Source organism: Grampus griseus (assembly GCF_964374135.1).
Source record: "Grampus griseus genome assembly, chromosome: 6".
In the NCBI taxonomy this organism is placed as follows: domain Eukaryota; kingdom Metazoa; phylum Chordata; class Mammalia; order Artiodactyla; family Delphinidae; genus Grampus; species Grampus griseus.
The window spans coordinates 34,892,932-34,912,970 of record NC_139000.1 but is presented as its reverse complement, the minus strand read 5'-3'; the positions used below and the strand labels follow the sequence as shown (position 1 = coordinate 34,912,970).

Genomic DNA, 20,039 nt, shown 5'->3' with positions numbered 1-20,039 from the left:
TCCAGAGATGGCTATTAAGCCCTTAAAACGTGGCTAGTATGAGTGAGAGATTAAATACTTAATTTTATTTGATTTTAATTAATTTAAATGTAAAGACTGATCATTCAGTTATTGGAAAACTTTTAAGTATGTTCGGAAGAACTTGGGCCTGAAAATTTACTTTTTAACTGTAAATTTTATGAAATCTGAGAATTTCTGCTGAAAATATAGCATCCAAGTTGACATGCTTTGTAAGTATAAAATACATGCTGAATTTTGAAGACATAATATGAAAAAAAGGGTGCAGAATAGCTCATCAATAATTTTTTTATTGATTACATGTTGAAATGATAGGATTTTGGATATATTGGGTTAAATAAAAATATATTAAAAATCACTTGTTTCTTTTTCATTTCTTCCCCCATTTTCAGGTGGCTATTAGAAAAGTTACATTTACAAATGTGGTTTGCATTATACAGCTGTGCTGCAGTGCCTTTGAAGAAAGTAGCCCCAGTTTGAAACTCCCTCCCCAGCTATGTGACTTTAAGCAGGTTAAAGTTTCTCAAAGCAAGATTCAGTCTTCTTATCTATAAAATAGGGATAATAATCATACCTACGTCACAAGTGTGTTGTAAGGGTCAAATGAGCCATGAAAACAAGTTAGATCACTCCTTGGTACATAGTTAGTGTTCAATAAATGTTACAAATGATTATCGTTGTTGTTGTTACTGCTACTATTACTGTCATCAATTTATCAAGTTTTTTTTTTAATTTGGAAGGATTTTTAACCAGTATTCCATCAAATTTATATTTTCGTTCAGTACTTACTTTCATTTTTCAATATGTAATCTTCCCAACCAGGAATCCAGCCTCAGTTTTACTTGTGTCTTCCTTTATTGCATCAGCTTATTAAGAATGCCTAGCGCCTAATACACATTCAGCTACTCTGTTTTTAATGAATTGTTGGATGCTTTTTGTGGCTGTGTTTTATGTGTTTATCCTGCAACTCCACTAAACCTATTTTTTAAGCACTAGCAATTCTCTTTGTGAATTCATTTTCTAGGTGTAGATCATCAACTGCTTAGGAAAAAAAAGGTACGCTATTATTCCTCTTATCATTTTTCCTTCTCTGATAAGTATTCCAGGCATTTCTCCTGCCACATTAAATAGGAGTAGTGTCTAGGGTGTCCTTCCTGTTGCTTTTTCAAAGGACTGCAGATGTTGATTTTTGCCTTTCAGTGCACTATATTATTTATTTTACTTAGAAAGGTCCTTTCAGAGCTTTAAAGTTTTCTTTTTTAAAAAAAAATCAGGAATACCTATGGGTTTTATTCAGTATAAATTATCAGAGTTTTCTGTTTCTTTCCTCTTGTTAAGTCTGTCTTCTAACAATTCTCAGTATTACCCATATGCTCACCTAGGAGAAATCCTCTCCTCGCTCCTAAGAGAGCTCCTTGATGGATAATGTGCGTAATAAGGCTTGGACTTGTCACCTGCATTTTGGTTCCACGAAGCAGTTTTTTAATATTTCCTGGTCCTTGTTGAAACTTGAGATTATTATAAATGACAGAGAGGTGATTTTCAGATAACCGAGGTCCTATTGCATTGGGCAGAGTTCCTGACAGTGTTTGGTAAATAGATGAGAATAAATGATGAACCTTAGCTGCAGAGCCCCGAGGGAGCTGTTACTCCTCCACATTTCTGTTGTTTTTTTATAATGACAATAAATACCTTATCCCATCACTATTTGACTTTCCTCAGAAAGAACCACTGACTCTTAGAAGGAAAAAAATCACTTGCCACAGACAAATGAAAAATAGCTCATAAATTCGCTTTGTGGTATTGAAAGATAGAAAATATAACTTTCAACTTACCTGCTTTTAGATATATAGAGAACATACATGTTTTTAACAATTAATATAGAGGGAGTCTGCAATATCTGGGATTTTATACTGGAATCCTCACAGTTACAAAGTTGAAGGGGAAGCAACGTTCATTATAAAGCAAAAAAGAAAAAAATCACCAAAGAAACAACTCACCTATAAAAATTAATCATCATTAGACATCTAAACTGAGCAATTCCTTGTTCCTATTCACAGTCCATGTTTTTCCTCTTCTGTACCTCTGCTGAAGCAGTGCCCCCTGCCTGGAATGCCTGTCCGTCCATCCATCCACCCACCCATCCATCCATCCACCCACCCATCCATCCATGCGTCCATCCATGAATCCATCCACCTACCCATCCATGCATCTACGCATCCATCCACTCAGCAGCAGTTACTGAATATCTTGTGTGTGCCAGGATTTGGGCTGTGTAGATATACCCTCGACATCTCTCAGATGCCACCTCTTCTAGGTAGCAAATGCTTCCCTGATTCCTTCTCCTCTAGCCCACAAAGTTAAAACTGCTCTACCTCTTCTCTGAGTACCCACAGCACTTCATGACCTCTCTTTTAGAGCACGGTGCTATGTCCCGCTGTCTTATCTACTGGCATTTGTGTCGTCTCTCTCTCAAGAGGAGAGTTGGTATCCACTTAGCTCTGCATCTTCCTCCTCCAGAATGCCTAGGGCTGACCTGGTTTGTGGCGACCAACTAGACTCCCCTCTCTGTCTTTTTTACATACTCCTTCTCTTCCAGGGCTAAAGATGCTGCAGCTGATGGACCCCCTGGGATCCCAACCCAGACCATCATCCCTGTGATCCCAACCCAGACCATCATCCCTGTGAAACACACAGTAAAAATAGACAAAGATGATCTCCTCCAGGACTATGGATTTCACATTTCTGAGACCCTTCCCCTCACAGTGGTGGCCGTCACAGCAGGTAGGGGATGACTGGGAAACAAGAAAGGATTTTGGCTTCTTGGGGAGAAATATCCCTCGTTCTCTTCCCATCTCTCTGTGCTATAACATAATGTAGAAAATGCTACCCCAGAAAGCTAGACAGGGCACATCTAATTTCGACCTAATTCTGTCTAGGGCTTTGCACCTTCCTGTGGTGCTGGGAGGGAGGAGCTCCAAGTGTACTTGCTGATCTGCACCCCAGGTCCACTGGCCTCAGGCAGGGATTTGCCCACCCGTGGCCCCCTGGCCAGTCTCAGGGGCAGTGACAGTATTGGGACCAGCCGTCCTCTCTGAACCCTACATGCTCTGAGCTGGGGAGAGTTTCTGGGCAGACAGTAATAGAAATTATTGATTTGTTTTCACTTGAGTCTGTAAAATATAGGCTGTATCAGGGTGAAGATGAGCAGGCTGGGAATGTGTAGTGTTTTTTGTCATACTTCAGCTATGTGTTGATGTGAGATCTGGGACTAGTTTAAATCTAATAATTTGAATTTACACACACACACACACACACACACACACACACACACACACACACACACACACACACACACACACACACACACACACACACCAGAGTTCTTTAGCAATGAATGTAGTAGATTGGCTGGCCAGCTCTGTTGATTCAGGGAGTTTCTGCTAGTCTTCTTTCCCTGGACAGTCTCCTAACATCCCTTGAAGGTGATGAATGGTAGGTACGTTATCCATGCTTTGTAAACAGGAAAACTGAAATCCATGTGAGCCCAAGTCTGGCCAGGGGTGTGGGTGAGCCAGTGCCCTGGGGACTGGATCAGGCTGCCATTCAGGTGAGCTGCTGTGACACGTGGGGTCTGGGCTCTCCTGGCATGAACATCAGTTACTTCTTTTCTCTTCAACAGGAAGCTCTGCTTATGGCAAGCTTTTCCCTGGTGATCAGATCCTCCAGATGAACAACGAGCCTGCTGAAGACCTTTCCTGTGAACGAGCGGTCGATATTCTGAGGTACTAAATTGTCTTCCATCATCCACAGAATTATTATATATATTATTATATATATTGCACAGATTATTATAGAGCAAGGGTGGGAGACAGAAAGGGCATAACTGATATCCCTGGGATTTAAGTAAAGTGCAGGCTCCTTTAAAGCAGCAATAACAGCCTTGTTTTAGAATTCCGTCTCGGTTACTATCTGCCCTCTTTCACCTGCCTACAGAAGTGATGGGGAGGCACAGGGTGCTCTATTTATCAACCCCCTGCAATGCCCAAAACACTGTGCTAGGCGCTGCGGGGAATGTAATTATGAATAATACATAGGCCCTACCCCTTTAGGATGTATAGGGTTGTTGTAACATATGCCCAAAATTAGACTAAATTGACACTAAGTCTGCTTATTGTTCTTTAACCCTTTTAACATCTCTTCCTAAATGTTCTTGGTGCAGCCTGTAGGCATACGTAGTTCCATCGGTATGGCACCTGCCAACTTCTACCTGGTGTCCTGGTGATTTTTGTAAATGTCTCAATTTCTGCTTTGACCATGATCTCCTTAAGACCAGGCACACAGTGGGTGCTCAGTGGAATGAGTGAATGTGGTTGGCACTGACAGTTGGCGACCCTGGTTTTAAGACAGAGGAAGTGAGTGACAGGAGTGAGGAGGCCTGACAGATGTTCTATAGGCACGTGCAGTCCTTTGTCTTTTCAAACTTTCACCCAACACTGTTTTAATGACTTTAATATAAATAAAGGGAAACGAGAAATAGAGTTAGAGGAAAGCCAGCTTGAAGATACTTCAAGTTTGTACTTTAGTCTGTGCCTTTTTGTGAGTGGTGGTTTTCATTTCTGAGGGCCTATCATGTGCAGCACACACTGAATAACCGGCAACAATAACAAAGTCAGAGAAAGAGAAAATGAAAATGCAGGATGCAGTCTCCACCCTCAGGAAGTCCACAATCTCGCTGTGGAGAAACATAAGATTTACAGAGAATCCATCATAGTGTAGAAAATAGAATCCTCTCAGCCACGCCCAATATTGCTTCAAGATTGCTAGGGAATAAGGTGAGTGGATGGGGCAGCCAGGAAAGGATTTGATTATTTCTTTGTGTGTGTGTGTGTGTGTGTGTGTGTGTGTGTGTGTTTGCAGTACGCGGGCCTCTTACTGTTGTGGCCTCTCCCGTTGCGGAGCACAGCCTCAGGACACGCAGGCTCAGCGGCCATGGCTCACGGGCCCAGCCGCTCCGCGGCATGTGGGATCTTCCCGGACCAGGGCACGAACCCGTGTCCCCTGCATCGGCAGGCGGATTCTCAACCACTGCGTCACCAGGGAAGCCCTGATTATTTCATTTTAAAAAATGAAATATGGTTATGGAAATCATGAAGTTTGCATTCCCAGTTACTGGGTGGTTTTCTCAAAGAATTTCTCCATTCCAGCAAATGAATTTTAGATTTTCACTGCTACTAATATCTCTGCCAGGCTAGATCAAACTCTGACTAATAAACAAAAGTGTTCACAATTTAAAACAGTAGACCAAAATTTGAATGTTTAGGTAACATTGAACCCTGATCTGTTCAATGGGCAAGGAACCCTGGGGGCAAAGGGGCTCCACTCCCCAGACACTTACAGGATGGTAGTACAGAGACAGCTCGTATATACCCTGCTAAGATTGAGGGCAGACAGTGTCTCAAGAGAAGCAGGGGAAAGGGGCTGTAAACGCTGGAGATTCCTCCGACTTGCGGGGAAGTTGTGGTTTGACAAAACAGAGAAGAGTACAGAAGTATTTCGGCTGGCCAAGTTCTACCTTTAATGCTGGGTAGAATTTGGGCTACAAAGATGGAGGTGAAGGGTGATCCATGCAGAGTGACAAGGAGGAGTGACTGGCTGGGGAGTAGGGATACTGAGCGGTTCAGTTTGTCTAAGGCACTGGATACCTAGAGAAAAGTTCTGGTAAGTGAGGCCCGGATGATGGAGGGTCTTGGTGCTGATACAGCGAGTTCAGGGGTTATTCTCCTCCTGGAAGACTGAGCCACTGAAGACTTGTGAGCAGGGATGTGACCTGATGTATGCTTGCATCTGCACTCTCAGCTACATGCCTTGTGTGGGAATCCCGGAACTGCTTACTTTTTTAGCTTAATTCCCAGTGTCATTGCCATTTATAAAAGTAAAAACCCAAGCAAACAAAAACCCAACAAAATCTCTCTGATTCCTCCGATTATCTGTGAGGCCAAACTGTCCTTTTGAGAGTACTTGGACGTTGGTTTGTTGTGAATTCTCTTGAAAAAGACCTGTTCTTATATAAAATGGAAAAGAGGCAATCCCCAGGCACTTAGAAACCTCAGGTTGAGTTTATCTGTTAGAGGAAGTAACACACTGGCAGCAGCTGGCCTAAATGTTCATATTGCAAGAAATCAAATGAAATTATTTTGCAAACTGCTTCTCTAGCAATGGCAGAGATAAAGGAAAATATGAATTGATTTTTCAGTTCTGTCCTCTAATGCAAAGTGGAAGTTTGGCACTTATCTGGTTGATTTGATCACTTTTGGAACCTAAGAGATTATAACAAAACAAAAATGTCTAGTATTTGATTAAATGATTGAACCCGCCAAACTTGTGTGCCCAAACACCATAAACTTGTTGGCTTTTATCTGATCAGTGTTATCCACATTCATTTATTCTATTTCATGAATGTTTAGCCAGTTTTCTGAAATAGCAACCTAAGTTATCTGTGTTAGTGCTCTGTTTTCTCTTAAAAATTTTTTCTGGATGTAAACCTAGCTAGTGGTCATAGCAACCGGATGAGTTTTCCATCATATAGACTAAATGAAGGATAAGTGGGGACTTCCCTGGTGGTGCAGTGGTTAAGAATCTGCCTGCCAATGCAGGGGACGCGGGTTTGATCCCTGGTGAAGGAAGATCCCACGTGCCGCGGAGCAACTAAGCCCCTGTGCCAAAGCCACTGAGCCCGCATGCCACAACCACTGAGCCCATGTGCCACAACTACTGAAGCCTGCGCGCCTAGAGCCTGTGCTCTGCAACAAGAAAAGCCACTGCAATGAGAAGCCCACACACCGCAACGAAGAGTAGCCCCCGCTCACTGCAACTAGAGAAAGCCCACACACAGCAACAAAGACCCAATGCAGCCAAAAATAAAATAAAATTTAAAAAAAGAAAGAAAGATAAGTGACTTAATTTAGTGGCTGTAGGTATGGACTAGATGGTAGAGGGAAGTATCTGAAGATTTTCTTAAGGTAGCAGTGGTATCTGGGACAGCTTAAGTTCCTTCACAGATCACTGCTTTCTCAGTGTCCTCAATTTTGCTGAGCCAAAGAAGCTGAGGCAAGAGAGGCTGCTTTGTAATCCTACCAGTCTTTTTGACCCTAACACACATACACACACGCACACACACACGTGTATCACCCAGAATGATGACTTTTTTTACCTTTATTCTTTTTTTTCAGGGAAGCTGAAGATTCTCTTTCAATCACAGTTGTTCGCTGCACATCGGTATATCTCTTTTTATGTCTTGTGTGTTAGTTTCACCCTTCTTGGCCCCAAGACCCTGTACCCCCAGCAGAATATCCCCCGTAGAATAAACAGCCTGTGTGCCAGTATTGTGGAGGACACAGATGTGGGTCCAGGCTTCAAGAACTCATGGTCCAGCTAAGGAGACAGACCTGTGATTATGCAGAGTGGGATGACAAGGGTACCAAACTAGGAGTTTCAAGACAGGTCTGAGTGATATCACTGTGGAGCAGTCATTTAGTTTCAGTTTTGATTTTTGTAAAACAGAGATGAGGACAGTAACTGCCTTGTCTATCTAATGGGTTGTTCTGAGGACCCAACAAGGTGTTGAATGTGAACGTGTTTTATCGGCCTCAAGGCAAGGTGTGGCACAGATGATGCACAGAAAGGCACCAGCCATCCTAAACCACTGTAAGCCTAGTGGTCCTTTATATGTGATACAGGAGAAAGTATATAATCAGATTGTAAGAGAAAACTACCAAGGAGGAAAAGTTGACAGAAAATTCTCATTTTGAAACTTTAGTACATACCTCTTAGCCTTGGCCACAAATAGACAAGAAAATAAATAGGGGCATAGAGAATTTTAATAATGCATTTAATAATCTAATCCAAGTGACCACATACCAGACCACCAAAAAAACTAAATTCCCCAAAGAAACAACTGTATAAGTCTCTTTTCCAGAATATAATAAAACACAAATTGATAGCTATCAAAAACTTAATTAAGGGGCTTCCCTGGTGGCGCAGTGGTTGAGAGTCCGCCTGCCGATGCAGGAGACATGGGTTTGTGCCCCGGTCCGGAAAGATCCCACATGCCGCGGAGCGGCTGGGCCCGTGAGCCATGGCCGCTGAGCCTGAGCGTCCGGAGCCTGTGCTCCGCAACGGCAGAGGCCACAACAGTGAGAGGCCCGTGTACCACAAAAAAAAAAAAAAAAAAAAACTTAATTAAAACCACCCAGTCATTTGGAATAAAAATGCAATCTCCTAAGTAAAGACAGAATCAAATGGAAAAGCAAAAATTACCATTATAGACTAGATAGAAAATAATTAAAATTTAGAACTCTACTTCTTAGAACTTATATACAGTTGAAGCTATACTCAGAGTAACATTCATAACCTTAAAAGTGATTTTATTATTTAACAAGAAAACAGGTTAAGTAAATATTCAGTGCAAGAAGTAGGAAGAAAAAACTAATAAAACAAGCATAAAGCAGATTAAAGAAAATGATAAAAATTTAAATCTAAATGATGCTTTGGAAAACAGAAAAAATTGGAAAGTTGATAAATCCAAGGGCTAGTTCTTTACAGGGAAAAATAAAAAAAAAAGGAGAACTTTAGGGAAAAGAAATATGTGGGCCTTACATGAAGGAAACTAGAATAATACTGAAGGAAGTAAAATTTTTCTTTAATATAAAAGGAGTTACATATTATGTTCCTTGATGGGAAGACTACTAATATGTCAGATTTTCTCATGTTAATGTATATGCTTAAGGAAAATTCAGACTCCCTGTGGGACTTTTATTTGGATTTTGACAAAGTATATCAAGGTGAGACTTATCAAGAAAATCTTTTTTAAAAGGAATAATGATGGCCTTGAAATACTAGATTTTAAAACTAATAAAGCTGCAGTAATTAAAACAGTGTGATTTTGATGAAATGTTGGATATATCAATCTAATCAAATAGAAAGTCCAAGAATAGATACCAGTATAAGAATTAAGTATATGATAAATATGGCATCCCAAATCAGTGGGAGAAAAGATGATTATTCAAGAAATTGTACTGGGACATATCTCGCACCATTTGATGTTAAAGACTTAAATATAAAAAACAAACCGTAAAAATGTCAACAATATGGATGGGTGTCTATTCGGTCGTAAGTTGCAGAAAGAATTCCTAAGCATTTAGGGAGTGGGAGAAGGTACAGTGGAACAAACAGCTATTTCATTATGTGGAAAAAATTAAATTTCTGTGGTCCAAAAACTCCATAACACTAAAAAGCAAAGAAATTGTTGCCTCCTCTCCTTATTTGAAGTGTTATTTTTTGTTTGTTTGTTTCTTAGAAGTAGAACAGGAAAAAAACCCCACCTAAATAGGACTAGGATGTTTGCCATAAATATGAAAGACCAAGTGTTTTATGCACAGATAAATGGAGATTCTTCTATTCTAAATAGAAGAATTTACCTGTGAAATAGTGTGAAACCAATGCATAAAAAAACAGTATACTGAAAGCTAATCGCTATAAATGATCATGCAGGTGTTGAGAGATTCTTTGCATTTAGCTGATTATCGTCTCAGTGGAGAACATCTTAATCTTAATTAGGTAGTTCTTTTCCTACTCTATTTCCAAGAGTGATAGCAAAAGATAGCACTTGTTAAGTAAGGAGAGAGGGAAGCAGCATATAGCTGCCTCCTTTTAAAAAATAAAAAGTATAGGGAGAGGAAAATTAACATGTTCCAGTACCATTCCTAAGATTCCTATGAGGTTGCCAAGAAAAGAGGAGTATGAATACTGTACTTTGGAAATCCTGCAGGGAAAGCTGATATTAGCCCAGGTGATGGCCCCTGTGCCCCTGAGAAACGCCCTGAATATTGTCTAGCCCACTCGGGCCTCTCACCAGAAGTTATATGATCATAAGACAAATGATCATACATATTTTACTTCAGCAAGAATGCTCATCTTTCTCCAAGGGGATTCTTAGAGTCCTCAAATGATTTGAAATTGATTAGGAATTATAAAATCCTAAGTTGGAATACTAATTACTGCTTCTCTAGGACACAGAATTTTATGATTAAAATATGTTTTGGTTTAATTGTATAGATCTGTATTTCTATTAATTATATTATTTATTATAATATTAATACTAATATTTAATGTCTTATTTAATTTGTGCCAAAAGAGAATCCTGCAAGGTAGATATATTGGTTATCCCCCTTTTACAGATGAGGACACCATAGCCTCACAGGCACATGGTCTCACATGCAGAAATCAGTAGAGCTGGGCTTTTTTCAGGTAGTTAGACTCCAGAACCCGTGCTCATTAGAATTATGCTGTTTCTGCCTCCTGGTCCAGTTCCCATACTGTGCAGAAGAGAAGACTGAAGGCCAAAGAAAGGAGTGTGTACACACACACATACACACATACACACACGTGGGCACACACACACACACACGTGTGCACACACACACACACACACACACACACACATACACACACATACACACAACTGGTTTTCTTCCATAACAATTTGTGTTTGAGGTAGTTCTCAGAACTGTTGAGTAGCTGAAGTTGGGTTGGAATTCAGGTTTCTTTGCTCACAGGCCAGTTCTCTTTGTCTTCATCATACCACAGCCTTTGGCCACTGTATTGAATCTTGAGCTGTCCTCAGACACATAAGAACATTGGGTTGAGATCCCTAAATTTTATGAAAAGAGATCTCTAATGGGATGTCGTCCTTCTCTGTGGATTTTAATTGAATTCTCAACAGCTGTCAAGCTTTTGCTTTTGTTTTTAAGAAACGAGAAGATGTACATGGCTTTTACGAAAGTCCCACATTTTTCTAAAGTGTGTCGTGTTAATGTTTTGCAGGGAGTCCCCAAGTCCTCCTTCCTAACGGAGGAGAAGCGAGCCAGGCTGAAGACCAACCCCGTGAAGGTGCACTTTGCAGAGGAAGTGCTCGTCAGCGGACACAGCCAGGTGCGTCACTGGTCAGGAGGTTGAAATGACTCTTCATGAAGTGGGTGAGCTGCCTCCTGGCATGTATCTCCTGAGGACTCTGGAATCTGCAGCATGGAGGGGATGCAGAGGGAGTGCAGAGGGCTTGCTTGAGGCTCTGTGCCCCCTTAGTGAGGCACCTGCAAACGGTGGACAGGGAGAGACGCACTGGGTGTGGCTCTGTCATTCTGTGACTCCATTTTTCTGCCCTTGAAATTTCAACAGATTCCAATTGTTCATTTCTCATTCTAAATCTTCAAACTTGGTATTCCCTCTGAAGGTGATATATTGATAGTAGTGATGGGGGCCGGGGGAGGGGGGTGGCTTTGGTTTTTTTAAACAGCCCATCATCTATTGAACCTCTACTGCATGAATTTTGGGTACATAATCCTTAGTCATCACCATACCCTGCATGGGAGGTATTTTAACAAAAGAGGAAGCAGAGGATTAGAGAGGTTAAGAGAATTAACCTCTGAGATCACATAGCTAGAAATACAGGAGCACAGGTCTGTGTGACTTCAGTTCTTCTGTTTTCCACTGTGATATGCTGTCTAGTCCTTTTTGATATGGGAATACCCAGGATTGGTGTGGTTGGATATGAGGGTTCAGAAGACAAGTTTGTAAAGGGAAAATGTTGGCTAGAGTTTGATGTTTTCAATGTGGACTGTTAAAGACTCATATATTCATAATTTAAATATTTTCCACCTGATGGCCTGTAACCATTACCATTCTGAATTCAGTGATCAATAATAGATTTTGAAACTTTCAAATCAGAGCTTGTCCTTATCTGGTTTTCTTAGCATAGAGACCAGTGCATGGGGAGTCACGGCCATTGTAACACCAGATTCAGGCGATCTGGTTCACATCTGGAGAGCCCTTATTTTCTTCTTGTCCTGCTGCTTAACAGACTCCACCTTCAGTTAGACCTCAGAGTAAAAGGTGGATTTGTTCAGGAAGGTCTAGTGGGAGGCCTAATGTATTAATCAGAAAAGACCTGAGATCCTGTCAGTCTGAAATATTTGAGTCTCTGTGTGTCCATGTTTGTGAAAATGGATCAAACCTCTTCAGCAAATTGAATTTTGATTCAACGTGTGTTTTGAAGAGTAGTACATAGTAGGGCTTCCCTGGTGGCGCAGTGGTTGAGAGTCCACCTGCTGATGCAGGGGACACGGGTTCGTGCCCCGGTCCGGGAGGATCCCACATGCTGCGGAGCGGCTGAGCCCGTGAGCCATGGCCGCTTAGCCTGCGCGTCCGGAGCCTGTGCTCCGCAGTGGGAGAGGCCACAACAGTGAGAGGCCCGCGTACCGCAAAAAAAAAAAAAAAAAAAAGAGTAGTACATAGTAAAGAGAAGTAGAAGCTAGAACCAACTAACAGAACAGGTAGAGAATAAGGGTTCTGCAGTTGTGAACCAGATCCCCTGGGGAGACTTGCAGCTCAGGGTAATGAGTCTCTGTATCAGCCACGTGAGGCAGAGACAGCCAAACCAGCGAGAATTCATCATTGTGACCTGCATTTTCATCCTCTCAAGTATTTCAAAGATGATAAAATCAGTTGCTAAACTTTCTCCCTTGAAACATACTAAGACCCTAGAAGGATCTGAAATAGGAAACCAACATTTGGGGGTTTGGGGGTTTTTTATTATTGAGGTATAGTTGATATACAATATAAGTTTCAAGTTTCAACATTCTGATTCACAATCTTTAAAGGTTATATACTCCATTTATAGTTATTATAAAATTTTGGCTATATTCCCTGTGCTGATCAATATATCTTTGTAGCTTATTCATTTTATACATAGTAGTTGGTACCTCTTAATTCCCTACCCCTACCTTGCCCCTCCACCCCCTCCCTAGTGGTAACCTCTAGTTTATTCTCTATATCTGTGAGTCTGTTTCTTTTTTGTTATATTCACTAGTTTGTTTTATTTTTTAGATTCCACATATAAGTGATATCATACAGTATTATCTTTCTCTGTCTGACTTAAGGAAACCAACACTTCAAATATGCTTAACTTTGCTAACCGTTAAAGAAATGCAAAGGAAAATATTAAGAACTGCTACTTCGTACTTAGTAAATGAGCACAAATAAAGAAAAATGTAAGCCCTGATGCCAAGAAAGTAGCTACACTCATGTACTAATCGGTGGCTTTGTAAATTGATTTAATCTCTGGGAGTAGAAGAAAACAAAACTTAATGAATGCCATAAAAGTGGGCCAAGGACCACATTCTCATTAATTTAAGTCTATAACATAATTTAAATGCAAAAATCCATGTAGTTAAAGATATCTGTTTTACTGATAGATAAATTGCAAAAAATTTGAAAAAATGTTAAATGTCTAGGGCAGAGGAATGGTTAAAGAAATTCTGATATTTCAACTCAACAGACTCTTTATAAGTCCATTAAAATTATAAACATTAAACCCACATGAAGAAGTGTATATGTGTTGAGTAAAAATGCACATAGAATCGTGCATGTTCTATTAGTGCGGCTCTCTAAAAGCTATTTACAGGTATAGATAAAAATTGGAAGAAGCCTTAGAGAAAAGCCTTAGTTATGTGATGATGTTATGGATGTATTTTTTGGTAAATCACAAATAATAAAGTATCAAGGAAAGCATGTCATACTTGGGAATTCCAAAGATTAAGATTTCTAAATACCCTAAACCAGAGTAGTGAGATGACAACATGCGCGATGTGAAATCCCTCATCCCTGACTGAGTGTGAAATGGCACTGGGATATGACCATATTCCTTTTTCTTCCATAAAAGTACTGTGGTTTAAAAAAAAAAGTTATGTAGAGTGATGAATGTGAGTCTTGCTTAAACGATACAAGTGGCCTTATATTTAGGAGATACAAACTTCTCATCTGAAAAAGGCTGTCAGGTTTTTGAAAAAAGATGGTAAGCTTCTAACCCAGGTGGGCTTTGTAACCAAACTCTTTGCAGAGATTAGAATTGGGGGCAGTTGTTCTCATAAATCCGGAGTGATGGTTGGGATGAGTAGAGACGGAGAGCAGCCCTCTGCCCTTTGGTGTTGCTTTACTGTAGGGAATGAAATAGTAAAATGTTGAGGGGGCTCTGAGGGAGCAACCTACCCCCCATTTCACCCAACCCCGCAAGGCACAGTGCAAGAATCTCAGAAAGGCCCATCTGAGACGATGTGCATGCTTGTCACCTGACTTGCCAAATTGCATCCCATAAGGGCGGCAACCAGCAGTGAAGTGTCAGCTGATGGCCGCGTGACATCGTACAGGCTCACACAGTGCTGTCAGTATGCTCGTGGCAGGGCTCACTCTTCACCGTCTTCCAGTTCTAGTGGCTATCCCTGGAACAAAGCATGCCTGTATCTGTGTGGCATAGACCTCATCCATTGGACAAATCTCCAAATGTCAAGAATCAATCTACAACGTGGTGAGGAGGTTGGGGAAAATCCTGCTCTCTTCACCAGGCAGGGCCAGGGAAGCTGAGGATCTGTCACACCCAGGGACAGGAAGGGACAGTTTCAACACTACTCTTGTGTTTTCCAGGGTAATTCTCTGCTGTGTATGCCCAACGTGCTCAAGGTGTACTTGGAGAATGGACAGACCAAAGCTTTCAAGTTTGAGGCACACACGACTGTGAAGGTATTTGGAATAAACTTGAATCTCTTTCCCAGTGAGAATTTGCTGGCTCCCAGGACCCCGGGGGCAGCTTGCCAGGCAGCTACCTTGGTGATCTCACAACCACCATGGTCTGACCACCTGCAGTAAGCCAAGCACTGTGTTATCTCATTTAGTTGCACAAACACCCAGCAAGCTGGTATTTTAATCACCGTCTTGCAGGGGAGGAAATCAGGGCTCAGAGAGATGAAGTACCCAATACAACTCATAAGCTTTCACCCTTAGCCACTGGGATTCCCTGCCTCTTGTATGGGACTCCACCTGCTACCCAAAAGACTAGAGTCGCTAAAATCCCAGGCAAGGTGTGCGGGCAGGTCCAGGCCCCTGTGAATTCTATTCTGGATGGAAGTCAGTTTGACTTTCATTTAACAAGTTCCCCCAGAGGAGATACTCTGAGGCAGGTGGTACAGAACGAGGTAGAAAGTGGTCTCTGTCTCCCAGGAGCCTGCAGTCTAGTTGAGGGAAGATGGACATTCTTGGAACTCGCAGTAGTCCAGGGCAGGACGAAGTAAGGGCTGTAGGGAGAGGGACAAGGAAGTGCCCAGCATGCAAGGGAAAGAGCACCATCTTTCTATCTGACCATGTTCTGTCCTGTCAGGACGTCAGAGAAGGCTTTGCAAGGAAGCTGGACCTGAGCCGAGCTTTGAAGGGTTTCTAAGACTTCAACAAGCACAGGTGGGGACAGGGTTTTTGAGGAGTTAGAGGATGCACATCAATCTGAAGAAGTCCCATGAACTAAGGCAGAGAGCCAGTAAGACAAGCATTGCCCAGGAAGCAGTAAACCATCCCACAGGACTGGAACACAGGCCATTTTCTCATGGGAGGAGTGGGAGACGGCACAGGCTGGCTGGGGACAGCCTCGAATGGCAGGCAACGGAGTTTGGATTTTATCCATAGACAATAAGGGATGGCACTATAGTTTCTGAACAAGGAAGCAAATAGTGTTAGAGGGAGGCACCAGGGAAGAAGCAAAGAAAGGAGTTGTTCAAACATTAAAAATCGTGTAAGAGTCAACACCGAGCCCAGCTCTTCTGATACCGGGGGAAGAGCAGGTTCAGGTGGGCAAGTGCAGCTATAGGTACCGGACAGTAGCCAAGATACACGCACACACACGCACACGCACACGCACTTGAGTGCACACGTGCATACTCAATGCACGCACACACACCAGTGTTCCCTGGCACCTCCCTTTGGCAGTTCCTAGGGCTGCCCCAAATGCTCTATCCCGTTCTTATCTTGGTGTGACTGAGGAGAAGCTGGAGAAAGCCTGTCTGACCCTGGGAAGCTCAAACCCAATGGAAGAAGGGAGGGGGGAATGGATTTGTTCAGTGTTCACTACATGTCTGGCACTTCCCTGGGTACTTCCTCGTGCACTGTCTCACTCAATGCCCCCAGTAACCTTGTAAAGTGACAATTATTAACCTACTTTTCAGATGAGAACACTGGCCCAAGAGATCCCAAACTTGTCAAGGTCAGCTAGCTCCTAGCTGGCTTCCAACTTGGTCTGTTGTCTCTGAACCCTGCACTGGAGGTGGCCACGCTGCCATTCTGCATGAAAGTTGTGCAAATGCATTAGACAAGGTGTCTACTTCTGTCATCTTTGAGCAAAGTGCATTGGAATGGAGGGGATGCTTTATTTAAAGTGAGTCCCCCTTTGGTGGCCAAAAAGACTTTGAGATGACTTACACACACCACAGGGGAATTAAAGCCAAGATGACAGATGGAGTTGGCGAAATGGGCAAGGAGTTAGCTGGTATAATACTGGTTAATTTTACTTCCCTGTAGTAGCCAAATTTTTGAAAAGCAAGTCTTTTAGCTCTTTATGACAGAGAAAGAGGGGGGTATGTAAACAAATCCCCAAATGGGTAAAAAAGGGAAAAACCATTGTCAGTTCATCAGTGACTTCTCTTCCCCACTGCCTTATCAAGAGAAGCAAATTTCTTACCTTAGAAAACCTCTTTCTCTAAATCAAGGAAAATAACATGTCATTTGACCCAGTGAACATTTAGTGACTCTTTTGTGTGTGCCGGCAAAGCTGTTGATGATACAGAAATAACTTATGCCAGGTCACTCCCTTAGGGAGCCTAGAGTCTTGGGGTGGGGCTGGGGTGAGGAGATGAGACCTGGGGTTATTTCACAAGGAGACTGTTGTGGGTACAGTGTGCTCAGAACCAGGAAATCGGGATATGAAAATGGTGTGGTGTGGGCTCTAGGAAGAGAGAGCTTCCAGCTGGGTGGCAAGGAAAGGCCCCCAGGATGTGATGGCCTATGAGGCCGACTTGGAAAGATGGACAGGAATGGGTCAGGAGTGGTAGGTGAAGACAGCTTCCCGGGCATGTGGAATGACACCAATAAAGATCCAGTGATGGGCTTCCCTGGTGGCGCAGTGGTTGAGAGTCTGCCTGCCGATGCAGGGGATGCGGGTTCATGCCCCGGTCCGGGAAGTTCCCACATGCCGCGGAGCAGCTGGGCCCGTGAGCCATGGCCGCTGAGCCTGCATGTCCGGGGCCTGTGCTCTGCAACGGGAGAGGCCACAACATTGAGAAGCCCACGTACCGCAAAAAAACCCCCAAACAAACAAACAAAAGATCCAGTGATGGGAAAGTTTGGCAAGTATATGGGCCTTGGGAGCAGGGTACATTGGAAGAAGCAGCGGAAGATAAAGTGGGAGAAGTGGGCTGGCACCTGATACTTGAGAGCCTTGAATATTAAGCTAAGGAGTCTGGATTTGGGCTAGTGGGCCATGGGGACCACTGAATATTCGTGAGCCAGGGAGAGCATGAGAAGTACAAGGCTTAGACAAGTTTCTCTAGATCAGGGGTCAGCAAACTTGTTCTGTAAAGAGGCAGATAATATTCTCGGTTTTGCAGGCCATGGGGCTTCTGTCATGGTTACTCAACTCTGCCATTGTAGAGAATGGGCATGGCTGTGTTCCCATATAACTTTAATTACAAAAACAAGCCATGGACCAGATTTGGCCCACAGGTGATGGTTTGTCAACCCCTGCTCTAGATGCAAGGTGGAGGTCAGATGGGTGGCGGGGTGGGGTCCTTAGGGCACCACTCAACAAAGCCAGGAGAAATGTGTGAACTCAAGCCAAATGGAGAATGGAGAGAGGGGACAGAGTCCAGTGAGGGGCTCTCCATCATGGCCAGCTCACAGTAGGCATTGAATTAATGTTGAGTTACAGAAGCAGATAGACCTTTCAGGACTTCGTCACTGGTCAGTTATGGAGGGCGATGGAGCAAGTGGGAAGAGGATTCAGAATCGGGAGCTGTGAGGAGCAGGTAGCACCTGATGGTGTGGCACTTACTAAATCTGAGATTCTGGCAGGACGTCTATGATGAGTCTGTGATGACTATTTATTCACTGAGTGAAAGTTTATTGAGCATCACTGAGTGCCAAGCTTTGGGGATATAATGGAGCACGAGACAAGCAAGGTTCACATTCTGGGGAAGGTTAGCATCTAGCGGCGTAAATAACAATAAGCAAGAAAACAAATAGCAGCAGCTAGCATGTATTGAACACTTGCCATCTGCCAGGTGTGATTCTAAATGCCATATATGGGGAAATTAATTTACCGCACACAACCCCTGAGAGAGGTGTGAATATTATGACCATCTTAGAGATGAAAACACTGAGGCATAGAGAGAGTAAGCACTTCATCCAGGGACACACAGCTAGTGAGTGGAAGTCTAGGTCTAGAGCCCACTCACTTAACTTTACTGTACTGTCTTATCTATTACTAGAGAACAGAGCTGTCGTTGAAGAAAATCATATCCAGTAGTGATGAAGGAAATCAACAGGACCTGGGACAGAGAATAACAGGGGCAATCCCATTTAGATACAGCGATCAGAGAAGTTTTCTCTGAAGAGAAAGAAACAGCCTTGTGAAGAGTGTGGGAGGAGTGTGCCTGACAGAGGGAACAGCGTTGTGAATGCCCTGAGGCAGCAAAGACCTTGTGATGACAAGCGGCCACTGTAGTGAATGAGGAAAATGTGGCATGGCAACTGTGGTGGCACAGTATTAATTATCATGTCATCCCATCAGCCCCTCTAAATAGGCATCCTTATCCTCCATTTCATAGGAAGAAACAGGTTCAGGAGCATCAGGTTGATTTCCCATAGTTACATAGAGAGTAGGTTGTGTGATTCTGTCTGGTAAGCAGTTGACGATGCAGACTCCAGAGAGAGGATGAATCTGGAGACCTTGAAGAGAGGCATAAGCCCCCAAAGGATAGCTTCAGCCTTTCGAGTAAAGCAAGAGAGGGTGGCCGTATGGGTGGTGCTGGAGCCTTGAGGAAAGGGGAGCGGTGGGTGTAGGACCTTGAGGGGCAATGAGAAGTCCCACATGCGGCCCGTCAAGATTTGGCTGCCTGCGTTGGCAGTGGACCCGGTCAGTGTAGGCCTTTCTCTCCCCAGCAGCACCGAGGAGCAGAGGGAAAGTGAAGGGAGTCCTCCCTGCTCTGTGCCTGAACGTGAGGGCTGGCCTGTTCCTCGGTGACCCTTATGCCTCTGTGCCCGCAGGACATCATCCTCACGGTGAAGGAGAAGCTGTCGATCCGAAGTATGGAGTACTTTGCGCTGGCCCTGGAGGAGCAGTACAACATCTCACGGCTGCACCTGCTGCACGAGGAGGAGCTCATCCAGCAGGTACCACCTGCTTCTGCTCCTGGTGAGGAGATCTGGGCTGGGCAAGCTGCACGCCTCAGCCAGAACCTTTGGGTATAGGGCTGAGTGCATCTGCAGGTTTGATGCACTTCCTTGTGCCCAGAAGGCACAGAGCTCACTCAGCCTGGTTTTTGTATGAGGTAGGCAGGCCCCTATTTTGCAGACAAGGAGACAGAGGCTTAGAGAAGTAAGGTGACTTACTCAGGGTAACACAGCCAATAGAGCTCTATCTTTTGCTTCCAATTCTGATGACCTTCCTCTGAACCTGCTGCCTTTGAGATGTCAGGGAAGCATCTGTTGCTGTGTCTAAGCCCTTTTTGTGAGACTTGCCCTCTGAGCTCGTCCTTGACGGCAGGACAGGGCTAACACAGTCAGTCCACCTGTACCACTCAATCTTTCAGCCACTCAGTGATTTGTCATACTAGCTTTTTAAAGCCAAACACAGGTCAGTTCCATAATTTTTAAGAAGAGAAACAGCATGAGCAAGGCACGAGCTCATGAAAGCCGCTCTGAGCATTCTTCACTGCAGATGAATTCCTACCGTGGTCACTCATGTTCTAATACTGCTGCTTACAAACCTGTTTTTACATCACTTCTGTTCCATTAGCATTGGAAAAAGAAATCAAGTTAAATCACTAAGATCATTGAAGTGAAAAAGAAGTAAGGTACAGGAGAGAGAGAGA

General features: G+C 43.2%; 1 protein-coding gene across 2 annotated transcripts in view; it reads left to right on the top strand.

Annotated features, from left to right (window-relative positions):
- Positions 1-20,039, top strand: part of FRMPD1 (FERM and PDZ domain containing 1) — a gene marked incomplete at both ends in the record, with an annotated part of 46,128 nt that overhangs the window by 12,344 nt on the left and 13,745 nt on the right. For both annotated transcript variants that reach the window (XM_082655820.1, XM_082655819.1), the window contains 6 exons: positions 2,618-2,802; positions 3,701-3,803; positions 7,251-7,296; positions 10,903-11,010; positions 14,554-14,649; positions 19,213-19,338. In XM_082655820.1, coding sequence (XP_082511946.1) covers positions 2,618-2,802; positions 3,701-3,803; positions 7,251-7,296; positions 10,903-11,010; positions 14,554-14,649; positions 19,213-19,338 — 664 coding nt within the window. The remainder of the gene's footprint in view (positions 1-2,617; positions 2,803-3,700; positions 3,804-7,250; positions 7,297-10,902; positions 11,011-14,553; positions 14,650-19,212; positions 19,339-20,039) is intronic.